Below are 18,156 nucleotides of genomic sequence, written 5' to 3' on the forward strand. Positions count from 1 at the left end.
CTGGAGGAACACCACCACCAGCGACTGCTCTGGCCTCCGGTCCCCATGGCTGCCCCACTTACAGCGCCAAGCTCTCCCGTTTTGTCCAGTCAGGGCCGCAGCTTGGCCCTGCAGGTGGGTCCGATCTTTTGCTTCACGCAGTGCGCCAGGACTCGCAGCAGCAGCAACAGCATCAACAGACGACGGCTGACAATTTGATGCCACGCGGAAACTATAATTGCCGCCGACTTCAAACCAAGTGTGACGGGATGCTAAGAAAAAGTCATGGCAAGCCGCGGGATCCAGCTCGTCGGGGGCCTTATGTCAGAACTTGTTCATCGTGCATCCGCCTCCAACCCAGCAGCCTGGACACCCTGCCTGTGGCCGTGGCCGGCCTGCGCCGTACACTCAAACCAGATGCGCGCTGCCCCGAAAGTACAAAGGCGAGGGCGGCCCCCCTTCCACCGAAGAGGGCGGGTAAGCAAAGACTTTGGCCCATGTCTCTGTCTGTAGCAGCCAAGCTGCCCAGCTCATTAAGGGCTTTCATGCGTCGCGCGTTAGATGCGCTCGGCAACAGATATTTCCCACGTCACACGCCCTCTCCTCCCGCAGTCACTCGGCCGTGTGCGTCCAAAAATTGTGGCATGCGACATTGACATGGTGGTGGCTGTATCAGTCAGTAGTGAACCCTTGCATGAGAGACGAGGAAAAAGGGAGGAAGCGAGCAGATCGCTGGGGAGGGGGCGTTTGAGGGGGGTACCGTCCGAGGACCGAAACGTGGGGAATGGAAAGGGAAGAGGGGGGGAACTTTTCAACAAGCTTCGAGCAACATGGGATTTTCGTCCAGGGGATTGGAGAGACGGGATGGAAACCGCTCCACCACGAAGCAATTCGGCTTTTGCCCTTAATCCTGATGATCGCTGCCTCGCCTGGTAAGGAAACGAGGGATGAGGCGAAACATGGGATGCTCTACTGTGTGCACATCAAAAATTGCGCGCGCACTGCTGCCGTTGCCCGCGACAGTGAATATCTCACCCTCCAGATGGGAAACCGCTGGCAGTCACAGCAAAACCACCATGCCAATTTGCCATGGCGATATCAACGCTACGTTGTATGGACATAAGGTTTTGCTTCTCAGACAATGACAGACAATGACGATGATACATGTCACAAGAGACCGGGGGGAGAAAGAGAGTCGCCATGTTGAAATCTCGCGCTCAACAGGTACGTTGTGCTGTTGTACTTCGGTATCTCTAATCTCTTCCCATGGCTTAGTTCCTATAGGCTCGCGCTCACATGATATCGATCTGACTTGTCCTTTGCATGCAACGGTCCGACGTCCCCTCCCGGGTGTCTCTCTTCCACTCTCTCTCTCTCTCCATGGCCAGGAATGCAATCCTGGACGAAGCGAACCTCTTTTGAGACATTGGAAAACGAAACGGGAACCCATGAGAGAAATATGGACACACACACACACACACACAGAGAGAGAGAGAGAGAGAGAGAGAAAAGCAACGACTGCGCGAGCATGAATGGACGGTCCCTACAGTGTCTTTGCCTCGGCGCGCCCCATGATGCACGTCCAGCACCAGCACCCATTCAGGAAACATTTTTCAATCTGTTGAGGATGGCGAGGTGATGCGCGCCTGCTGCAAGTAACCATTTCGAAGCATATGGCGATTTTTTGCATGCAGCAGTCAATTATTGTGTGTATGGGCACACAGGCCGCTGGATAGCTTCATGCTGTCGCGGAGTATCTGCACCGCAATGAACGAGAGACATGCGCTACGTCACCTAATTTTCTGCAATGATGCAGCATCTTTTTCTAGTGTCGTCTAGCCAGACATTGAGTAGATGTCCGTGGCAGTATTATGTCGTGGTTCCTCATTCCTTGAACCCAGCCACCGAAGAAGTGCGGTTGCGCCGTCGTCGGCAACGGCTGCCAAAAGCACCAGGCAAGCAAAAAACAGCAATGGCGATTGGATTTCGGTACCCATCTTGGTGGACGAATTTGGGATGGGAAAGTGTGAGTTCCCTTCCACTTGGCCCGTGCCCTCAGACGCCAGCACCGATTTGAGGCAGGGATACCCTTGTCCTTGTGGCTCCTGCTCCCCTGTCGGTCTCGAACTGGCGCGGTCCAGACTGTGGTCGCCCCCACCCCGAGCTCGCCGATCGATGATCGTCACCTGCCAGTTCCCCCCATCGCCTAAGCCCGGTTTCATTGGTCCCATTCCGGCTTCACGCTTGTCAATTGCCTGTCTGCACTCTGCACTTTGCGCTGCCAGACTGCCTTGCCGTTTTATTCTTCGCGGATGATTCGCTGTTCGATGGCTTGCTCGTGTTGGGTAAGTCCAAGTTCAGCTTCTTTTTGCTGATGCTTCTGACAGGTCAACACGCAGTTTTTGGGGTTTTTTTTTTGGTTTGTTTTTTTTGGGCCTTTTTTTGCCCCTAACAAGCAGGGAGCCTGCGCCTACCTGGAGGTGCTGCTGTTGGGACTTTTCTCAAGTAAGCGCAGCGCAGTCACCCACTCCATACCTCGCCTTGCTGGTCAGCACCAAAGGCCGTGTCTCGTTGCATTCAGCCATGATCTTCGGTCCATCACTTCTCTCAAAGACGCCGTACCCCGTTCCGTATCCAGTGCCGCGCCGTACCTTACCTGGCCGTTCCAAACGCCGGTAGTTGTCAAGCAGGCGAGCAAGTACTGCCGCCTCTCCCACGTCTGATCAGCACAACAGCCTTCCTCTTCCACCTAGCACGAGGCATAGATCTTCCCGCCTCCTGCATCCCGAGGCTTTCAAAGGACACCGTTTAGAATCATTGCCAATCATCCATCATCATACGATGTTTGTGGGGCCGTAAGGCACCTGTGGCTGTCCGGCCTCGTGCGGACGAGCGCCTGAACGGGGGGCCTGAACAAGCGGATCGCCCGGGACTTGCCCAAGCGGGCGGAAACCAGCTGTGTAAGCCCTTTCTGGGGGCTGTCGGGCTGTTTGCTTCCAAAATACACTTTTACGGTTGCATGCCCGCCACCGAGACCTGCTGGTGCTCTTGTCTCTTGCTGGGTCCTTTTGACAGAGGGTGTGCTTGGGACAGGCTTGGAGAGACCGCACGCTGCGGTGTCCTCAAAGAAGCGACCGACATCTTTTCGCATGCCTCCTTGTGCGAGGGCAGCGTCGATGCCAGCCAGCCCCAAGGTCTCACTTCGGAGCCGGGGGAGAACTCGAGCGCGCAGAGCCAACGCCAGCCAGCCTTGAATGTCGGTGGAGGGATGGCACGCATTCCTCTCCGGCGAACTGATCTCTGCGGGAAGTGCGCGGAAATCTCTCCTGCAGCCCTCGCGCTTTTGGCCCTGGTGAGACTAGGCGATTGCCAGGAGCCGAGCTGCTATCTGCTTTCTATTCTTCTCTCATTGGATTTCCAACCAGAAGAATGCCAGGCGAGGGAGCGCCTCAACCGTCTCACATGCCTCCACGGCCTGTGTTCCGAACGTCTGCGCCAACCAAAGGGCGCAAGCGAGACGTTGAGCCTTTCCACGGACGAATTGCCCCGGCGTGTCAAGTCGCGAATCCGAGCAAAACGCTCGACGTCCATGTTGTTCAGGTCAACGGCGTATCTGTAGCAGCATGTTACACAATCTCTCCAGAGAACAAATTGTGGCCGATATGAAAATACCAGGAGGATTCAAGCGTCGAAGCCCCCTTCGTCATCCCGCCGTCACCAAGATATAACCGGCTGGTATCCATGAGCGCGGTCTAGGCCTTGCTAACATCGAACATCGTCGCTGTGAGAAGCGAGAAATCAGCCCTATCTCTCGTTAAAATGGAACGGGGTCTTTCCATCTCCTGGGTGCATGACGCAAGGAGAAACGGGCCAACAAGACGCCCATTGGTTGGAGCGAGCACCGAGATTTGGCAAGGCATAGCATTCCTGCCCATTTCTTCACCTGGGTGGGGTTCTGAGTCGCGAGGAGCCATGTCTCGTCTCGTTCCTCCCTCTCCGCATGAGAAACCTCATCTCCGCTTCAACCACGAGGCGCCATCGGTGTTGTCCGAGCATTCGCATTTTCGGAGCCGCTAACGACTGAGCACACGGCTGAGTTTTGTTCTCTGGAGACGCACGACAGTGGGCATCATTGCGTACGTCGTCCTTGGGGGCTGTTACGAGTGTAGTACCTCCTTCGGTCACCGTGTTGTCGGTGCTGACACGTTGAACCAGCCTGATGGGTTCGTCCGGTTGATTCGCTGTCTGTCAAGCTGGCAGTCAGCTATACCCAGAATACTTCACCCGATGGCACCCAAAGCAGGCAGAGCACATGCAAGTCACTCGTGGTGGTTGGCAAGGCACGACGCGGGTCAAGCTCATTTGTCATCTGAAGGTGGCAGTCAGAGTCCCATTCTCGTGGCACTCTTGCGTGCCTTGCTGCCCCCCTATTAATATCTTTCGTCGATGATCCTTTGCTTATTGCCGGTAGATCGGATCGTCGCTCACCTAAGCCCGCGATGTGGGATTCCCGATAGCGTCCCGGTCTACGGACACCTTACCTTGCTGTCGGACACCGCTAGAAGCTTGTCTCCCTTGACAGACGATGGCAGCTTCTTGACAGCGAAAAAAGCACGGTGTGATCGTCGGTGTCTAAGGGTCTCTTCAGTCTAAGGTAGTGCTCTCCAAAGACACGTGCCATGCGCGGCGTCTGGTTGTTCCCGCCCGTGGGCCGTCGCCACCATTCCGGGAAGCAGACGGGAGGCCGTCAACCGGCCGGCCCGCTTTGTCAGATCCATGAACGGGTGCCCCATCACATCGCGAGACAAGACGCTTCGCAGCAAGCGCCGAGTGTGCAGTCTCGTTCGGTAGAACCAACACAATCACCCAACATCCGGGGTTTCCACCTGTCCATCACTGTGCGTCAACGCAAGCGATCACGCCGCTTCACCCCTGATTTCTGCTGCGTTTGCGGTCGCATCGCACCAGCATCGCACGAAAAGGCTGCTCTGCCCTCCTCTCTCAGTCCACAGCTCCCCCCAACGGACAGTGATTGAGTGACCGGAAAAAACGGCCCCCAGCCATCCAAGACCCTTGTCCCGTCCTCATCCTGCCCCCGGTCGAAAAAAAGACGGGCGGGTATTGTGCGCAACGTCGCGTATCGCCATCCCCATTGGCTAACTCGCCCAGGGGCCGGCCAATCGAACGGCCCCTCCCCAGCCCGGCGCTTAGCACCTCTGCCCGCCTCCGCTCCTCATTGGGCACCGCCGCTGTGATTGTCGACCACGGCACATGCAGCAGCCGTCCAATGCCGCGACCCTAAGCTGACCCGGGCCACCGACCTGCTTGCCAGCGGCCCCCCTCTCTGTGAACCGGTGAATGGTGAATGGCGAAGAGAGCGAATGTGTGTGTGGGCAAGCAAGGCCCGGGTGAAGGCGTGAATCTGCAAGAGATGGCCATTAAACTGCCACCCTGCCCCGACCGGGCTCGGCGGTCGCTTTGCAACCTCTCTTCTCCTTTCCCCTCTTTGAAGATTCGCGAGCGGAACCGACGACGACGACAATAACGATAACGAAGGGAACGGCGGAATAGTGCTGATTTTCGTTTAACAGCTGAGGTCGAGTGCTGGTACTCTGACCAATGTGAAATCCCTCCCATTGTTTGCCTCGGCGACGACTGCGCCTTCAGCGGGATAAGAATAGCCGACCAACACCCCCAAGCTTTCCAACCAGGCCGGAGGAATAGTGAGGAGAGAGTAGGACAAGACGTTTGCCACACCCGCGGGGGCAGTACAATAACGCAACCCGCCCACCTCGAACCTCGAACCGGCGCGAGCGCGCGCGGGCATATCGCAAACCGCTTTAATCATCATACCAAATCCACAGCCTCGCCAAGATGGCATACAAGATCCTGCACAGGAAATGGCTTCTCAGGCCATGGATGTGGGCCATCTTCCCGCTCGAGCTGGCCGGCCTCGTGCCGCTGCTCGTCCTCTTCGGCATCGCCCAGCCGGACCTCTACCGCACAAAGATGTGGGAGATTGGACACGCCTACGGCTTCAACTCGAGCCCGAACATGGTGCTCTACGCCTACGCCAACTATGAGTCCCTGCCGACGGTTCCCTTTGTATGGACGAGGACGTAAGTTTTGTTCTTGTGGATGAGTTTGAAAGAGATTTGGAAATTGAAGGAAGCTGACACTCAAATGAACAGACTGACCGACTTCAACGTCGCCCTCTCCGTCATCACCCTCTTCCTCCTCCTCACCAAGCTCGTCTTCTTCATCATGAAGTTCTGGTTCCCCCTCCTCGCCGTCGGCATCAACGTCGCCATGGTCGCCATGTACACCGTCTCCGTATACGGGCAGATGGGCCCGGACCACGCGGACCCGCGGTACCCCTCCAACGTGGCGTGGTACATTTCAAAGTCTTGCTCGTATGCGGCGCCCTACAGGGCGGAGAAGTCGTGCATGCTTGCCAAGGGCACGTTCGCCGTGACGGTGTACATGCTGTTCCTGTTCCTGTGCAGTCTGGGCATCGCGGTGTACGTGTGCCTGCCGAATAAGTTCGACAAGGAGGGCGCCGAGGACGAGGAGGCTGCGGGCAGTGATGGCAGTTCGCCGGTGGACCCGAAGGAGGCGCGAGAGTGGGAGATGAGGGACATGCAGAAGGGCCCGGCGACGCCGAGGACGGTGCCGTATACGCCGCGGACGATGGCGTTTCACACGCTGGATCGGAAGTTGCCTTTGAGGCAGCAGTACGGTTGAGCGCGTGGCAGGCAGTGTGTCTCGCAGGCTTCCTGTTCGTGGTGGTGGAGGAGAAGGATGGCGGTGGTTTTTTATGGCTTTCCTTACCGTCTAAACATAACTTTTCATTTTGTCGTCTACGCGGCTTAGGTCTATGGTACCAGCGCGCAAATAAGTCTCAAATGATGCCCCGAAGAGGGACGAAGTGTTCAGGATGATGAAGTACCCTAGATGTATAGTAGCGGATTTATGTGTCTGCGTCAAATGATATCAATCACTTCAAGAAGCAATGGTGAGGGATGGGGCATGAATGTGACGGTAGGAGGACCGGTATGAGGTTATCTGCAAGTGTGACTGCCGTGATGTTAAGCCGGCTTCTGAAGTCGTTATAAAGTATGAGAGGTCTTGGTGGAATAGCGACCGGCCAGTAGCCAGTACTCTTTGATCTTTGTCACTTTGGTTTCTGGGTGTACGCCTTATAAGTTGATCACTCGGCACATGGGACATCTGTGGCAGCTGCTCGTTACTGATCGAACTTGTCTAGAGTCTTTCCCTGTCTGTCGTTGTTGTCTGGCGTCTTGTGCTGTTTATACTGAACAGCAACTGCTGTAATGGTACAACCCGATGCTTTCGAACAACCAGATTGACACCTCGATTGCTTTGGAAAAGTCTTTAGACAAGTGATGTCTTGGAGATGAACGTTATGAACGCGCGCATTCATTTGTCATCAACATCAGATCGCAATATTTGTTTCGAAAGAGGAGAACAGCCCAGATACTCAGTGCACATGCTAGCTGCTTTAATACCTCTCGAAACGAGATGACCTCAACATCTTTTTGTCCGTTGAAAGCATACCTGCGCGTAACGGTCTATCCTTAACAAGTGCTATATCCATGCGTGTGCATAGAGGGATGTTTTCCCCGTATCGTGGCTCCAAGCATGCTATGATCACCAACTCGTGCCTTTTTGTTGGCCCAATGCCCTCCGCCCTTGAAATGTCGCTTGAAGAGACTTGAGCCACTTAACGAGATACAGCTCCCATGTATAAGTACGCAAGAGGTGCAGATCTCTGGACGCCCTGTCCAAATCCTGGTCGTCGACTGAATCGATTCGGCTTCGTAGCCATCCCCTACTTTGCCCCGAGTCACTACACTGCACTACAGGGTCAGTACTCAAATGGACGTGATCTATTTGGAACAACGATTCAAGTGGCTCTTGGGTATACGAACCAACGAATACATCGGCAAGGCCAGAGAGTCGAGTAAGTCTTCTCAAATTGCCACTTTTGGTTTCCATACCTGCTTTCAATTGTGATCCATCGTGTTATTAGCAACTTCCATTTGCCTCCCTACTAATAATATTCTAAGCAACCAGTCATTGCTGGAGGGGATTCGAAGAAAGGAAACGATGGCACCGTGATTTATGGAGGAAGCATATTGACCTCGTCGCGGGCACAAGACCGAAGAAGTGCAGGGCCCTTATTCTCCCTTCCATCGCTCGACGATCAACAGCATGAACCGTGTCGGCCCTGAGCAGCATGCTCTGGTATCGAATGTATGTATTTTTGATAAATACCCAGGCGTCAGAACTAAACAGCCTTGGTGGACGTTAATCAAAAGTTGTAGAATCGAGTACGGGCTTGCTCAGACCTCGCACATGACTCTAGTCGTGCGATGAGCTTCCGTGCAGATGTTATCAAGTCGGAGATCGTCGTATGGCATTTGGCATTAGAACCAAGCTCATCGCGAGCATCTTGGGATTTTATCAGCCCTTTAGATAATCTGAAGAGTGATTGACAGATGAGTTACACACTTTGAAGTATGGTACCAAATAGGAAACCATGCTTCCTGGCAGATGCAAGTTTAGGAGAAGAACGGAGAGACCAAGGGACTTAGTAAAAGGCGAATTGAACCCGCCAAGTCAGAATCCGCAAACAATGGGTTACACGCATCAAGCTTGTTGTTCTCTGTATACATCATGATACTAGGGATGAAAGGAGTTATGAACTGAGCTGCCCAGTTACAGGTGGCCCAGCAAATTGAGTCTTCACGGTCTCATTGAAGTCCTCGAACGGAATACACGAACACTAACAAAGCTGACTGACGCTACTGACCACGTTAGGTACGATATGATTCTCGCATACGTTCGCAATCCCAAGGCGACTACTTCATCGTCTTGCGCTATGGGCCTCTCCCTAATGACTTTCGAGTACCCAAATGACTGCGACATTGAGCTTCGAGAGCTACGTTCTGTCCATTATTCAATCTACCCCCTCACCAAATACCAACGCTATATAAAGTAATCACCCATGCTGAGCAGTACTGCACGGCGCCAAATATCCCTGATGGCTGGTTTCTCGTGGATGAAGTCACCGCTCGTCGTAATGGCTCCTCTGCGTCAGCTCGATGTCTGAAGAACCGGGCTGTGGTGCTTTCGGAATAGAAGTATTTCGACGAGCACAAAGTCACAGACCCCTCTCATGAATATATCAGTATATACCACAGGCAAGAATGACAAACATCAAAGCGAAACCAATCAAGAACAAAGTCACACTTGACTCGGCGATGGATCTTAGTTCGGAGACGGCCAAAGTGCTCAAAGCTGCATATCGCAAAACAATAAGATTCTTGTTCAATTGTTACAGATTCACTCGGAGACAGAATACAACCTCATATTTATATAACAACAATGTCTCTAGCACTTCGCACAACAGGGATGACGCAGCCGGACCGACCGTTGCGGCCGGCACCTCTCCGGCCGCCAGGGTGTGGATCCCCAGGACCAAGCCCTGGTTGGCGAGGGCTTCATCACACCTCCACCACGACGAAAGTCTCAACAATCTCAGGAAGGGTGGCCGAGTTGGTTATGGCGCCAGGTTAAGGTCAGCTTAACATCTGTTTCCTGGTGGGGCAACCCGCGCGAGTTCGAGTCTCGTCCCTTTCAAAGATTACTTTTTGCCGTTTTCACCCAGATGTCAAGATCACATTTTTGCACGGTTGGTGTTGTGATGTTTATTCCCAATTTTTCGAATGAGTCATTTCGTAGGTCATGAGCGTGTGAATTCAGTCGCCTTATGCGCCATGGTGAGGACAACAGCCGTCAAAACTCCAGCCCAACAGGCGCAACTTCAGCGGGGAATGTTAGAGAGATATATGTACAAGAGTAGTAGTTTTAGGTCGAATCGCGCGTGCCCTATTCATACACCAGTCCGGATCGAGACGCCGCCTTACCACTCGCTCACCTCGCCAGCCTTGGGAGGCTGTACCCTGACGATCTTATCGCAGTTGAGGAGGCAGAGGGGGTCGAGAGCCTTCTTGATCTGAAGAGAAAAAACAGTTAGCAATCGGAAGTTGACCACCACGCCGTTCCGCGGACTCTTGCTTACCTGTCTCATGGTGTCGACGGTCGTCTCACCCAGCTCGTGGGGGAGATAGTCTCTCTTGACGAGACCAACACCGTGCTCACCCTGCAAAATCTGTCAGTGACCACTTCTCTCAAGTGTGAACCGCATGACATACCGTGACAGTGCCCTCCATCTCGACAGCGCGCTTGACCATGTTGTGCACAAAGTGCTCGGCCCGCTTGCGCTCTTGGTCGTTGTACAGCAGAATGGTGTGGAAGTTGCCGTCACCGACGTGGCCGACAATGGTCCCGAACAGCCCCGTCTTGGCCAGCGCCTCCTTGGTCTCCTCGATGATGTCCGGCAGCCTGCTCATCGGCACGGCGACGTCGCCGGTCCAGACGTGGTCGCCCTCGCGCTTGACCGCCATGGTGCTCCACAAGGCCTCCTTCCTCGCGCTCCAGAGCTCGTGCTGTTCCTCCTCGTTCTTGGCAAAGTCGAATGTCTTGCTGCCGGTCTTGGCGGCGAGCTGCTTCACGAGGGCCACCTGCTCCTTGACGCCGCTCTCGGTGCCCGCGAACTTGAAGAAGAGCGTCGGCGCCTCCGCCCACGCCTTGCTCGTCATGCCCGCCTTGTTGATGCACTGCATCTGCAGGTCGTCCAGGATCTCCACCGCCGCGACGGGGATGCCCGCCGCGACGACCTTGGCCACGCAGCTCGCGGCGTCGCGGATCGTCGGGAACGATGTCACCGCCACGGACGTCGACGCCGGCTTCGTCGTGACCTTGAGCGTCGCCTCCGTGACGAGCCCCAGCGTGCCCTCGGAGCCGATGAATAGCTTGGTGAGGTCGTAGCCGGCGGAGCTCTTGCGCGGGCGCTGCCTCGTCTTGATCACGGTGCCGTCCGCCAGTACGACGGTCAGACTAAGAACCCACTCGCGCATGGTGCCGTAGCGGTAGGCGTTCGTCCCGCTGCACCCCGTGCCGATCATGCCGCCGATCATGGCGCCCGGGCCCGGGTCCGGCGGGAAGAAGAGGTTCGACTGTGCGAGCTGATCGTTAAGCGACTCCCAGCCGACGGCGGGCTGCACGACGACGTCGAGGTCCTCCTGGTGCAGCGCCAGGACCTTGTTCATGCGGCCAAAGTCGATGGAGATGCCGCCGCGCGTGGGCGTGAAGTGGCCCTCCAGGCTGGTGCCGCCGCTGTAGCCGACGACGGGGATTCGGCGCTGGTGGCAGATGCGCATGACCTGCGAGACCTCGTCCGTGGAGCTGGGGAACACGACGCAGAAGGGCCTCTCGTCGGGCCCCGCCGCGTGCGACGACCATTCCGAGCTGGCGTGGTGGTCGAGGTCGGTGCTGGTAGTACTGACGTTCTCCTTGCCGACGATGTTGACGAAATCCGCCCACGCGGCCTCGAGGTTCTCCTTGTTAAGTTTGTGTAGCGGTGCGGTCGTCTTGTGCAGCGGCAGCGTCGACTCTTCGTTGGGACTTGAGGGGACGAGGGTGCCGAGGTAGTACGACACACCAACGGATGTGAGGAGCACTGCAAAAGGAAGCACACAACACATTAGCTACCGAGGGCACTTGTGTATCGGGGCAAGGCTGCTGTTGTGCTCACCAAAGGTGTACGCCCAGTTTCTGCCGGGACCGGTCTTTTCCCGCTCAGCAGCGAACCTCTCGCGTTCCGCCCGCTCGCGCGCCAGTCTCTGGGAGATGGAGCCGACGACCTGGCCCTGGAAGGACCTGCCGTGCTTCTCCTCGTTCGACGCCGGTCGTTCGGGCTTGCTGGACATTTGCCGCGCGGCGCCAGCGAGGGCGACGCATCGTCGGCGCGGGGCCGGGCTCGCGGCTCTGAGGCCCTGCAAAGCTGCTTGCGGAGCTCTGGCTCTAAGATGCGCCATTGCGCTGGCTCGGGTCGCGAAGGATGATATTATCGTAGGAGCGGTTCTAGGAAGCAATTGAGACAATTTCGAATTAGAGGAAAAGACGGTATAGTTTATAAATCTATCCGGGTTGAGAAGGAGGGGTGACAAAGGTAACAATGTGTAGGTTGTAGGTGGTGGTTGTGGTGGAGCTGCAAAACCCCCCCGGGTCTTAGATCTTTTGGAGCTCGAATGGCGAAAGAGAATCCATGCAAAAGCCTGCAGCTGCCACAGCTGTCGGGGATAAGGATTGGCCGGCCCGGCCAGCGGGGTGGACGACCTGGGAAGCTGTGGAACCCCGCGGTGCACCGCGACCGGCGCAACTCCACACTTTGCCGTGGCTTCCTTTTCCCCCTTCCGCCCGCCCTCTACATTACCAAGCCCGAGGTGAACTTTGGCTTACTGCAACATTGGCGAGGGGCGCCACCATCACTCATCGGATGAGGGACTGAACTTTACGAAAAACAATTGGATTCCAGCCATGCATTAGCGTAGATATCTCGTAGCCCGATACTGTCTCTCCCGTACCCTTCCGGCAGCAGCACCAGCATCGGTATTTCGCTCGTGTGAGCATCTTCTACCCTCATTCGGGCCATTATATCCTAACAGTCTATTTATCGGTAATTCGTGTACCGCACTTTACCCGCATGGAACACCTCAGCCAGTCTTCCATCCGGGGACGAGCTGCACGTTGAAAGTGGGCGTGGCACCCTGCAAGTGCGCCAGGTATGCAGCCAGCTCCGGATCTTGGTCAATCTGCAAAGGCATCTCTCCGCCCTTGCCATCCTTCAGCACCCCCTCAACTCTCAGGCAAATGGCCCCGGGGAACTTGCTCGCCGCCACGTGCCGCAACTCCTGCATCGAGTGCGAGCTCAGCGTCGCGATCCAGAGGTTCGCATTCACCACGAACGTCGACGAAGGGTGCAGGCGCATGTAGATAGCCACGGTCGTGGGCAGTGGCGGGGCGGCATGGAAGACGGACTGCGCCGCCGTGAACTGCTGCGCGTACTGCTGGTCCACGAAGGCTGCCTGCGCGTTGGCGGCGAGTAGGAGGGAAGACCCGAGATGCGAGTCGAGCGCCATGTTCGGCTGGCCGAGGAGAGCATTGGAGAGGATGCGTGCCGCAGAGTGGCCGAGAGGGTCGGCGGCTTGGGCTTGCATCGGGACGGGTATGAGCAGCTGCGCCTGGTTGTCTCCGGAACTGGGGACCAGGCCCATCGACGAGACTTGCCCTGCGTTTCCGTATTGGCTGACCAGGTCGGTGTTACTCTGGATGTCTTCCACCATGTCTGGCTGGGGCTGAGCCACCTCCGCATGCTGATTGTGCCGGTTTCCAGACACCTTCGGCGGTCCCGTCTTCGTGGCGCCCCCTTTCTTTGGCTTGTCCTTTCTCGACATGTCGTCTCGCAGCCTTTTCATGACGTCCCGGGCGAGCACATCCAGAGCTCTTACCTTCTTAGCATGAGAGGAATCCGCAGGCCCAAGTGCGAGAATGCGCTGGATGAGATCCGATCCGTCCACCCACCTGTCTTTCAAGCTATCCCACTGCGCAGGCCCGGCATCAGCCTTGGAGCTGAGGCCACCCTCCTTCAGTATCTGCTCAAAAGCGGTGCGCACGTCTCTTGCCTCCTCGGGATTGATGCCAAGTATGTTCTTGGCCTCCGCGAGAGTGATCCTTTTCTCCAGCGTCCTCGCACGCTTCGTAATGTCGGTGCAAATAACGTCGAGGGCCAGTTTCTTGGACTCGTGGTTGTCCCTGGACTGCCACATGGCTGCCTGGAGCTGCGGCATCTCTTGTATCAGCCGTTCCTTCACAGCCTCCCACCTGTCGGGCCCGGCAATGGTCTTCTTGACGATGTCTGACTCTTCGCAGAGCCGCGCGAACGTGGTCCGCAGCTGTCGGTAGACGTCGTTCGCCAGACCAAGTATGACTTTGGCCTCGTCGAGAGTGGTCTCGGACGGAAACCGGGGAGCAATAGGTGCATCCAGCGACGCACTCTCAAAGGCCTTCAGCCGCCTCCTCTTCCTCCGGTTGTTATCCTGATCCCACGCCGTGCCGACATCGTCAGGCATCGCTCCCAGAACCTCATGGTCTGTCAAGGTGTCAGGTGTACCTCCACCATTGTGTCCCCCGAAGCCATCTTGCAACGGCGACGGCCTCAGCTCAGGGTCGGGCACGTCCTTCGCCCTCTCCCCATTCGCAGCCTTGAGTAGCCACCGATTCTTCGTCCTCACCCGGATGAGTTCCCTCTTCTTAATGTCGAATCCCTCCTCGTTCAACACCCTCAGCATCTCCGTCTGCGACAGATTCCTCTCCCACAACTCCCTGACCCGCGCGACCAGCCGATCATTCTTGTACGCGGGGTTCTGCTTCGAAGGAAAGTCCCATTTGCGGAACTGCGTCTGGAAAGCTCGTTTACTGCACGATACGTCATCAGCCCAGGTCCCCTAATTTCTACCCCAGATTTTGTCCCCCGTTTCCCGGCAAGCAGGTGAAGCTTGCTGGGTGGATCGGATGGTCCGGCCGGCGAGAGAGACCACCGAGGACGAAGGGGTACCCCATCCAGAGAATCTGGGAGTCGGTTGCTTACCAGGGCGAAAAGTCATGGTGGATTTTGAGATATTCCATGATGTCCTCGAGGGACTTTTTCTCGTTGATATATAGCTGGAAACATAGCTTCTCGTGGGCATCCCAATCATAGACCATACTCTTTAGGATGTTGCATGTCTACGGCATGTCGAGAATGCGCCTTTGGTCGAGCACGGAGGCTCTCGATGCGCAAGTGGTTGGTTGAGTCAGCCGTACTGTGTCGTGGGTCTCCAGCACGGCTCTTGGCACTGTCTTTATCTCATCCTTATCGGAGCTCCCGGTGAGCTCGGTGAACATGTCACTGTGAACGCAGCTCCATGGACTTACATTACAGCCAAGGGTCATGGTATTGGAAGAGGAGGCTTCTTAGATGTGTTGTTACAATAATTTCCGACTTGAAAGTATCAATTATGCCCTGTATCTCATCTTATCCATGCCGTTTTATTGGGACTCGAGGAAAGTTCATAGTGACGTTTGACAGCTCCCGCAGCCATAACGGACCTCGGTTGTAAACGACCCCTCCATCTCCAACTCATGTTCACCATCATAGCTTCATATACCAGCTTCAACATCCCATATATCAATAAGAAAAATCGCCTTGAATTCCTTGATCACAGAACAGACAAATCCAAACAGAAAACACAACCAGCACCATGACCGCCCTCCCAGAAAGCTACACAACCCTCTCCCTTCCTCACCTCCTCCTCTCCCACCACCCGCCATCCTCCCCAACCGTCACCCCCGTGATCATCCTCACCCTCAACCGCCCCGCCGCCCGCAACGCCTTCACAGACCAAATGGCGCACTCCCTCGCCCGCGCCTACGCCCTCCTCTCCGCCGACCCGCGCGTCAAAGCCATCGTCCTCACCGGCGCCGACCCCTCCAACAAGACCTTCTGCGCCGGCATGGACCTCACCTCCCCCGTCCGCCTGCCCTCCACCCGCGACGCCCACCGCGACACCGGCGGCCTCGTCGCCCTCGCCATGCACAACTGCTCCAAGCCCATCATCGCCGCCCTCAACGGCTCGGCCGTCGGCGTCGGCATCACCATGGCCCTGCCCGCTTCCGTCCGCGTCGTCTCCCGCGACGCCAAGATCGGCTTCGTCTTCGCCCGCCGCGGCTTCAACATGGAGGCCTGCTCATCCTTCTACCTCCCGCGCTTGATTGGGGCCGGCCCCGCGCTGCACCTCGTCACCACCGGCGCCGTCTACCCCGCGACGGACCCGTTGCTGCGGAACCTGTTCAGCGAGATCGTTGCGCCGGCGGAGGTGCTGCCGAGGGCGCTGGCGATCGCGGAGGACGTGGCGGCGAACACGAGCACGGTTGCGGTAAGGGTGATGCGGGACATGATACTGCGGACGCCGGCGTCGCCGGAGGAGGCGCATTTGTTGGAGAGCAAGATCTTCTTTGACCTGTTCGGCGGGAAGGATAGTAAGGAGGGCATGGATAGCTTCATGCAGAAGAGGCCGCCAAAGTTTGAGGCGACCATGGAAAAGGATGCGCCGAGCGCGTATCCGTGGTGGAAAGAGACGGATGTCAAGGCCAAGATATGAGCATTTTGTGAGAAGGAAGAATTTGTGTATACTTAGAATCGAATTAGGACGAAGTGCAAACTGTTTGTGTACTAATCAACGCTCTGCCTCACCCTGTGGATATGAAAGAAACCATTCGCCCTCAAGGCCGATACTTCCACCGACTCGGGTCAAAGATGATCTCATAAATGTTCTTGTTGAAAGACCCAATCGCACAGCTCAAGTCATGGAACCCCTCCAACCCATCAACTGGCCCATCCTGTTCCGCGTCAATCTCCTCGTGTAGGTTCCACTGCCCCCTCAGCGCACCGTCGCGGGTGAGGAACACGTCGACGTTGACTCTGCCGTCCTTGGCCGAGAAGGTCATGCCGACACCGATCCTCTCGCCAACCCGGAAGGGGTCAGTAAACGACTTGCCTCCCCAACGGTCATTGATATACTTGTGCCCATCGTCACCATGGATCGCAAGACTGCCACGATGCCATCCCGGCAGTCTAAAGTTGGGGTACGGCAGCGCCGTGAAGCCGATAGCGACGTCGACCTCCTTGTTGCCGCTCTGGCGTATCTGAACTTCATAGTACGCCGTGAATGGGCGGCCGGTGGCCAGGGGCGAATGGTTCTTCACGGAGTAGAGGGGCGGGTAGCCGATGATGGTGCCGTCGGGGGCGCTCTTTGGTGTCGAGGCTTCCCAGACGCCTGGGGCGACTTGGTTGAGTGTCCCTTTGAAGCCGCTGGGTTGAAGCAATGAGATCCTGCTCGTGTGGAGGGCTGCGAGAGCCGCGTGGTCGAGGTCAATGGGCTGGATCAGAGGATACTTGCGAACCCACTCCTCGCCGGCCTCGGCTTCCGCCTCGGTTGAGTTGTTGGCAGGCGACCGGTCCCAGCCGCTGAAGAAGGCTGGCGGCGGAGGGAACAGGGAAGTGTCAGGAACTGCCTCCTCCCAATCGTGCTTCGGCTTGGATTGGGAGGGAGGAGGACCGGGGGGCGGCGCCGTGTAGTCCTGCTTTGAAGGCGGGGGACCCGGCGGCGGTGCATATTCTCCCTGCTGGTGGGAGGGAGGCGGTCCAGGAGGCGGAGCGTATTGTTGACTGGGCGGAGGGCCGGGCGGCGCGGCGTACGATTGAGCAGGTGGAGGTCCCGGCGGAGGTGCGAAATCATCCTGTGTCCGGCCCGGGGGTGGACCACTCGGGGGAGCATACGTCTGACTCGGAGGCGGACCGCTCGGCGGCGCATATGTCTCGCCACCAGAGCCCTGCCCGGCGGGTTCCGCGTACTGGTTGCCGCTCATCTTCACGTCCTGTTGCTGGTGGTGTTGCTGTTGCGCTGAAGATGGTCGTTGCGCTGGTCTCGGTGCAGGAGAGTCATCCTTGTCGGCCTTCCCGCCGAAACACATCGTTCCAGGGAAAAAGGGTGGCGAGGGAGGGGGAAAAGCTTTGGCCGGGATGGTTGGTGGAGGGAGGAGACAGGAATTCAATGCGCGTGTTCGTCTGGTGTGTCGGATGCTTGCGGAAACCGCCAGAGTCGCTGGGCCGCCTTGACGTTGAAATAAAGCCCAAGCTTGAGCTTTCTGGGGTTAGGGATCTGAAACAAGGACTGCGATTGGGCGTGGACCGGATGCTGTGTGTTTTGCAGTAGTATCGCGGATGGCGCGCAGCTTTCGAATTATGCACTTGTGTTTCTTCTTTTTCCTGCACTTTTGACGATGATGCGAGATGGAAATGGCGATGAATGATGCGGGATGGGCGGTTGAGATATGGGCAATGGAAGGTGAGATGTGGCTGTGTGGCTTGGCTACAGAGGTTCGCACCGGTGAATCCAATAAAACACACTGAAGCTGTCCGGTTTAGGCAGCCGCTCCATTTTTATTCCTGCAGGGCACCTGAATGATGAATCCGCCCGCCCGCAGGGCACTTTACACTGATGCAAGCCGCCGCAGCAGCTCCCCGCAACGAACGGGACAAAATGTCACCCAAAAGCGCGCCGCCTCCTTGCTGCAGTCCACACGTTCGTTTGCGCAAAAAGGTCACATTGAACAGTTCTGTTTTCTCTCCTTCAAGATACGATTGCA

At 56.6% G+C, this 18,156-nt stretch overlaps 5 protein-coding genes across 5 annotated transcripts; 2 read left to right on the plus strand and 3 right to left on the minus strand.

Moving 5' to 3' along the window:
* Window positions 1-5,853: 5,853 nt before the first annotated feature.
* CGCS363_v010768 (uncharacterized protein) lies at window positions 5,854-6,723 on the plus strand (the record flags this gene model as incomplete). The annotated part of the gene is made up of 2 exons (XM_036642617.1): window positions 5,854-6,098; window positions 6,171-6,723. 2 exons carry the CDS (start codon window positions 5,854-5,856, stop codon window positions 6,721-6,723), a joined length of 798 nt encoding a protein of 265 aa, XP_036491736.1.
* A 3,205-nt stretch (window positions 6,724-9,928) lies between these two features.
* CGCS363_v010769 (D-lactate dehydrogenase) lies at window positions 9,929-11,945 on the minus strand (the record flags this gene model as incomplete). Its single annotated transcript, XM_036642618.1, has 4 exons — window positions 9,929-10,021; window positions 10,088-10,168; window positions 10,221-11,587; window positions 11,663-11,945. The coding sequence occupies 4 exons, from the start codon at window positions 11,943-11,945 to the stop codon at window positions 9,929-9,931; spliced, it is 1,824 nt and encodes a 607-aa protein (XP_036491737.1).
* A 678-nt stretch (window positions 11,946-12,623) lies between these two features.
* Window positions 12,624-14,673, minus strand: CGCS363_v010770 (uncharacterized protein; the record flags this gene model as incomplete). Its single annotated transcript, XM_036642619.1, has 2 exons — window positions 12,624-14,385; window positions 14,558-14,673. 2 exons carry the CDS (start codon window positions 14,671-14,673, stop codon window positions 12,624-12,626), a joined length of 1,878 nt encoding a protein of 625 aa, XP_036492344.1.
* A 536-nt stretch (window positions 14,674-15,209) lies between these two features.
* On the plus strand, window positions 15,210-16,109 carry AKT3-1 (Enoyl-CoA hydratase AKT3-1; the record flags this gene model as incomplete). Its single annotated transcript, XM_036642620.1, has 1 exon — window positions 15,210-16,109. The coding sequence occupies one exon, from the start codon at window positions 15,210-15,212 to the stop codon at window positions 16,107-16,109; it is 900 nt and encodes a 299-aa protein (XP_036492343.1).
* A 121-nt stretch (window positions 16,110-16,230) lies between these two features.
* On the minus strand, window positions 16,231-17,376 carry splA (Dual specificity protein kinase splA; the record flags this gene model as incomplete). Its single annotated transcript, XM_036642621.1, has 1 exon — window positions 16,231-17,376. One exon carries the CDS (start codon window positions 17,374-17,376, stop codon window positions 16,231-16,233), a length of 1,146 nt encoding a protein of 381 aa, XP_036492346.1.
* Between the last annotated feature and the right edge of the window lie 780 nt (window positions 17,377-18,156).

Source organism: Colletotrichum siamense, assembly GCF_013390195.1.
Source record: "Colletotrichum siamense strain Cg363 chromosome Unknown KSG_Cg363_contig07, whole genome shotgun sequence".
In the NCBI taxonomy this organism is placed as follows: domain Eukaryota; kingdom Fungi; phylum Ascomycota; class Sordariomycetes; order Glomerellales; family Glomerellaceae; genus Colletotrichum; species Colletotrichum siamense.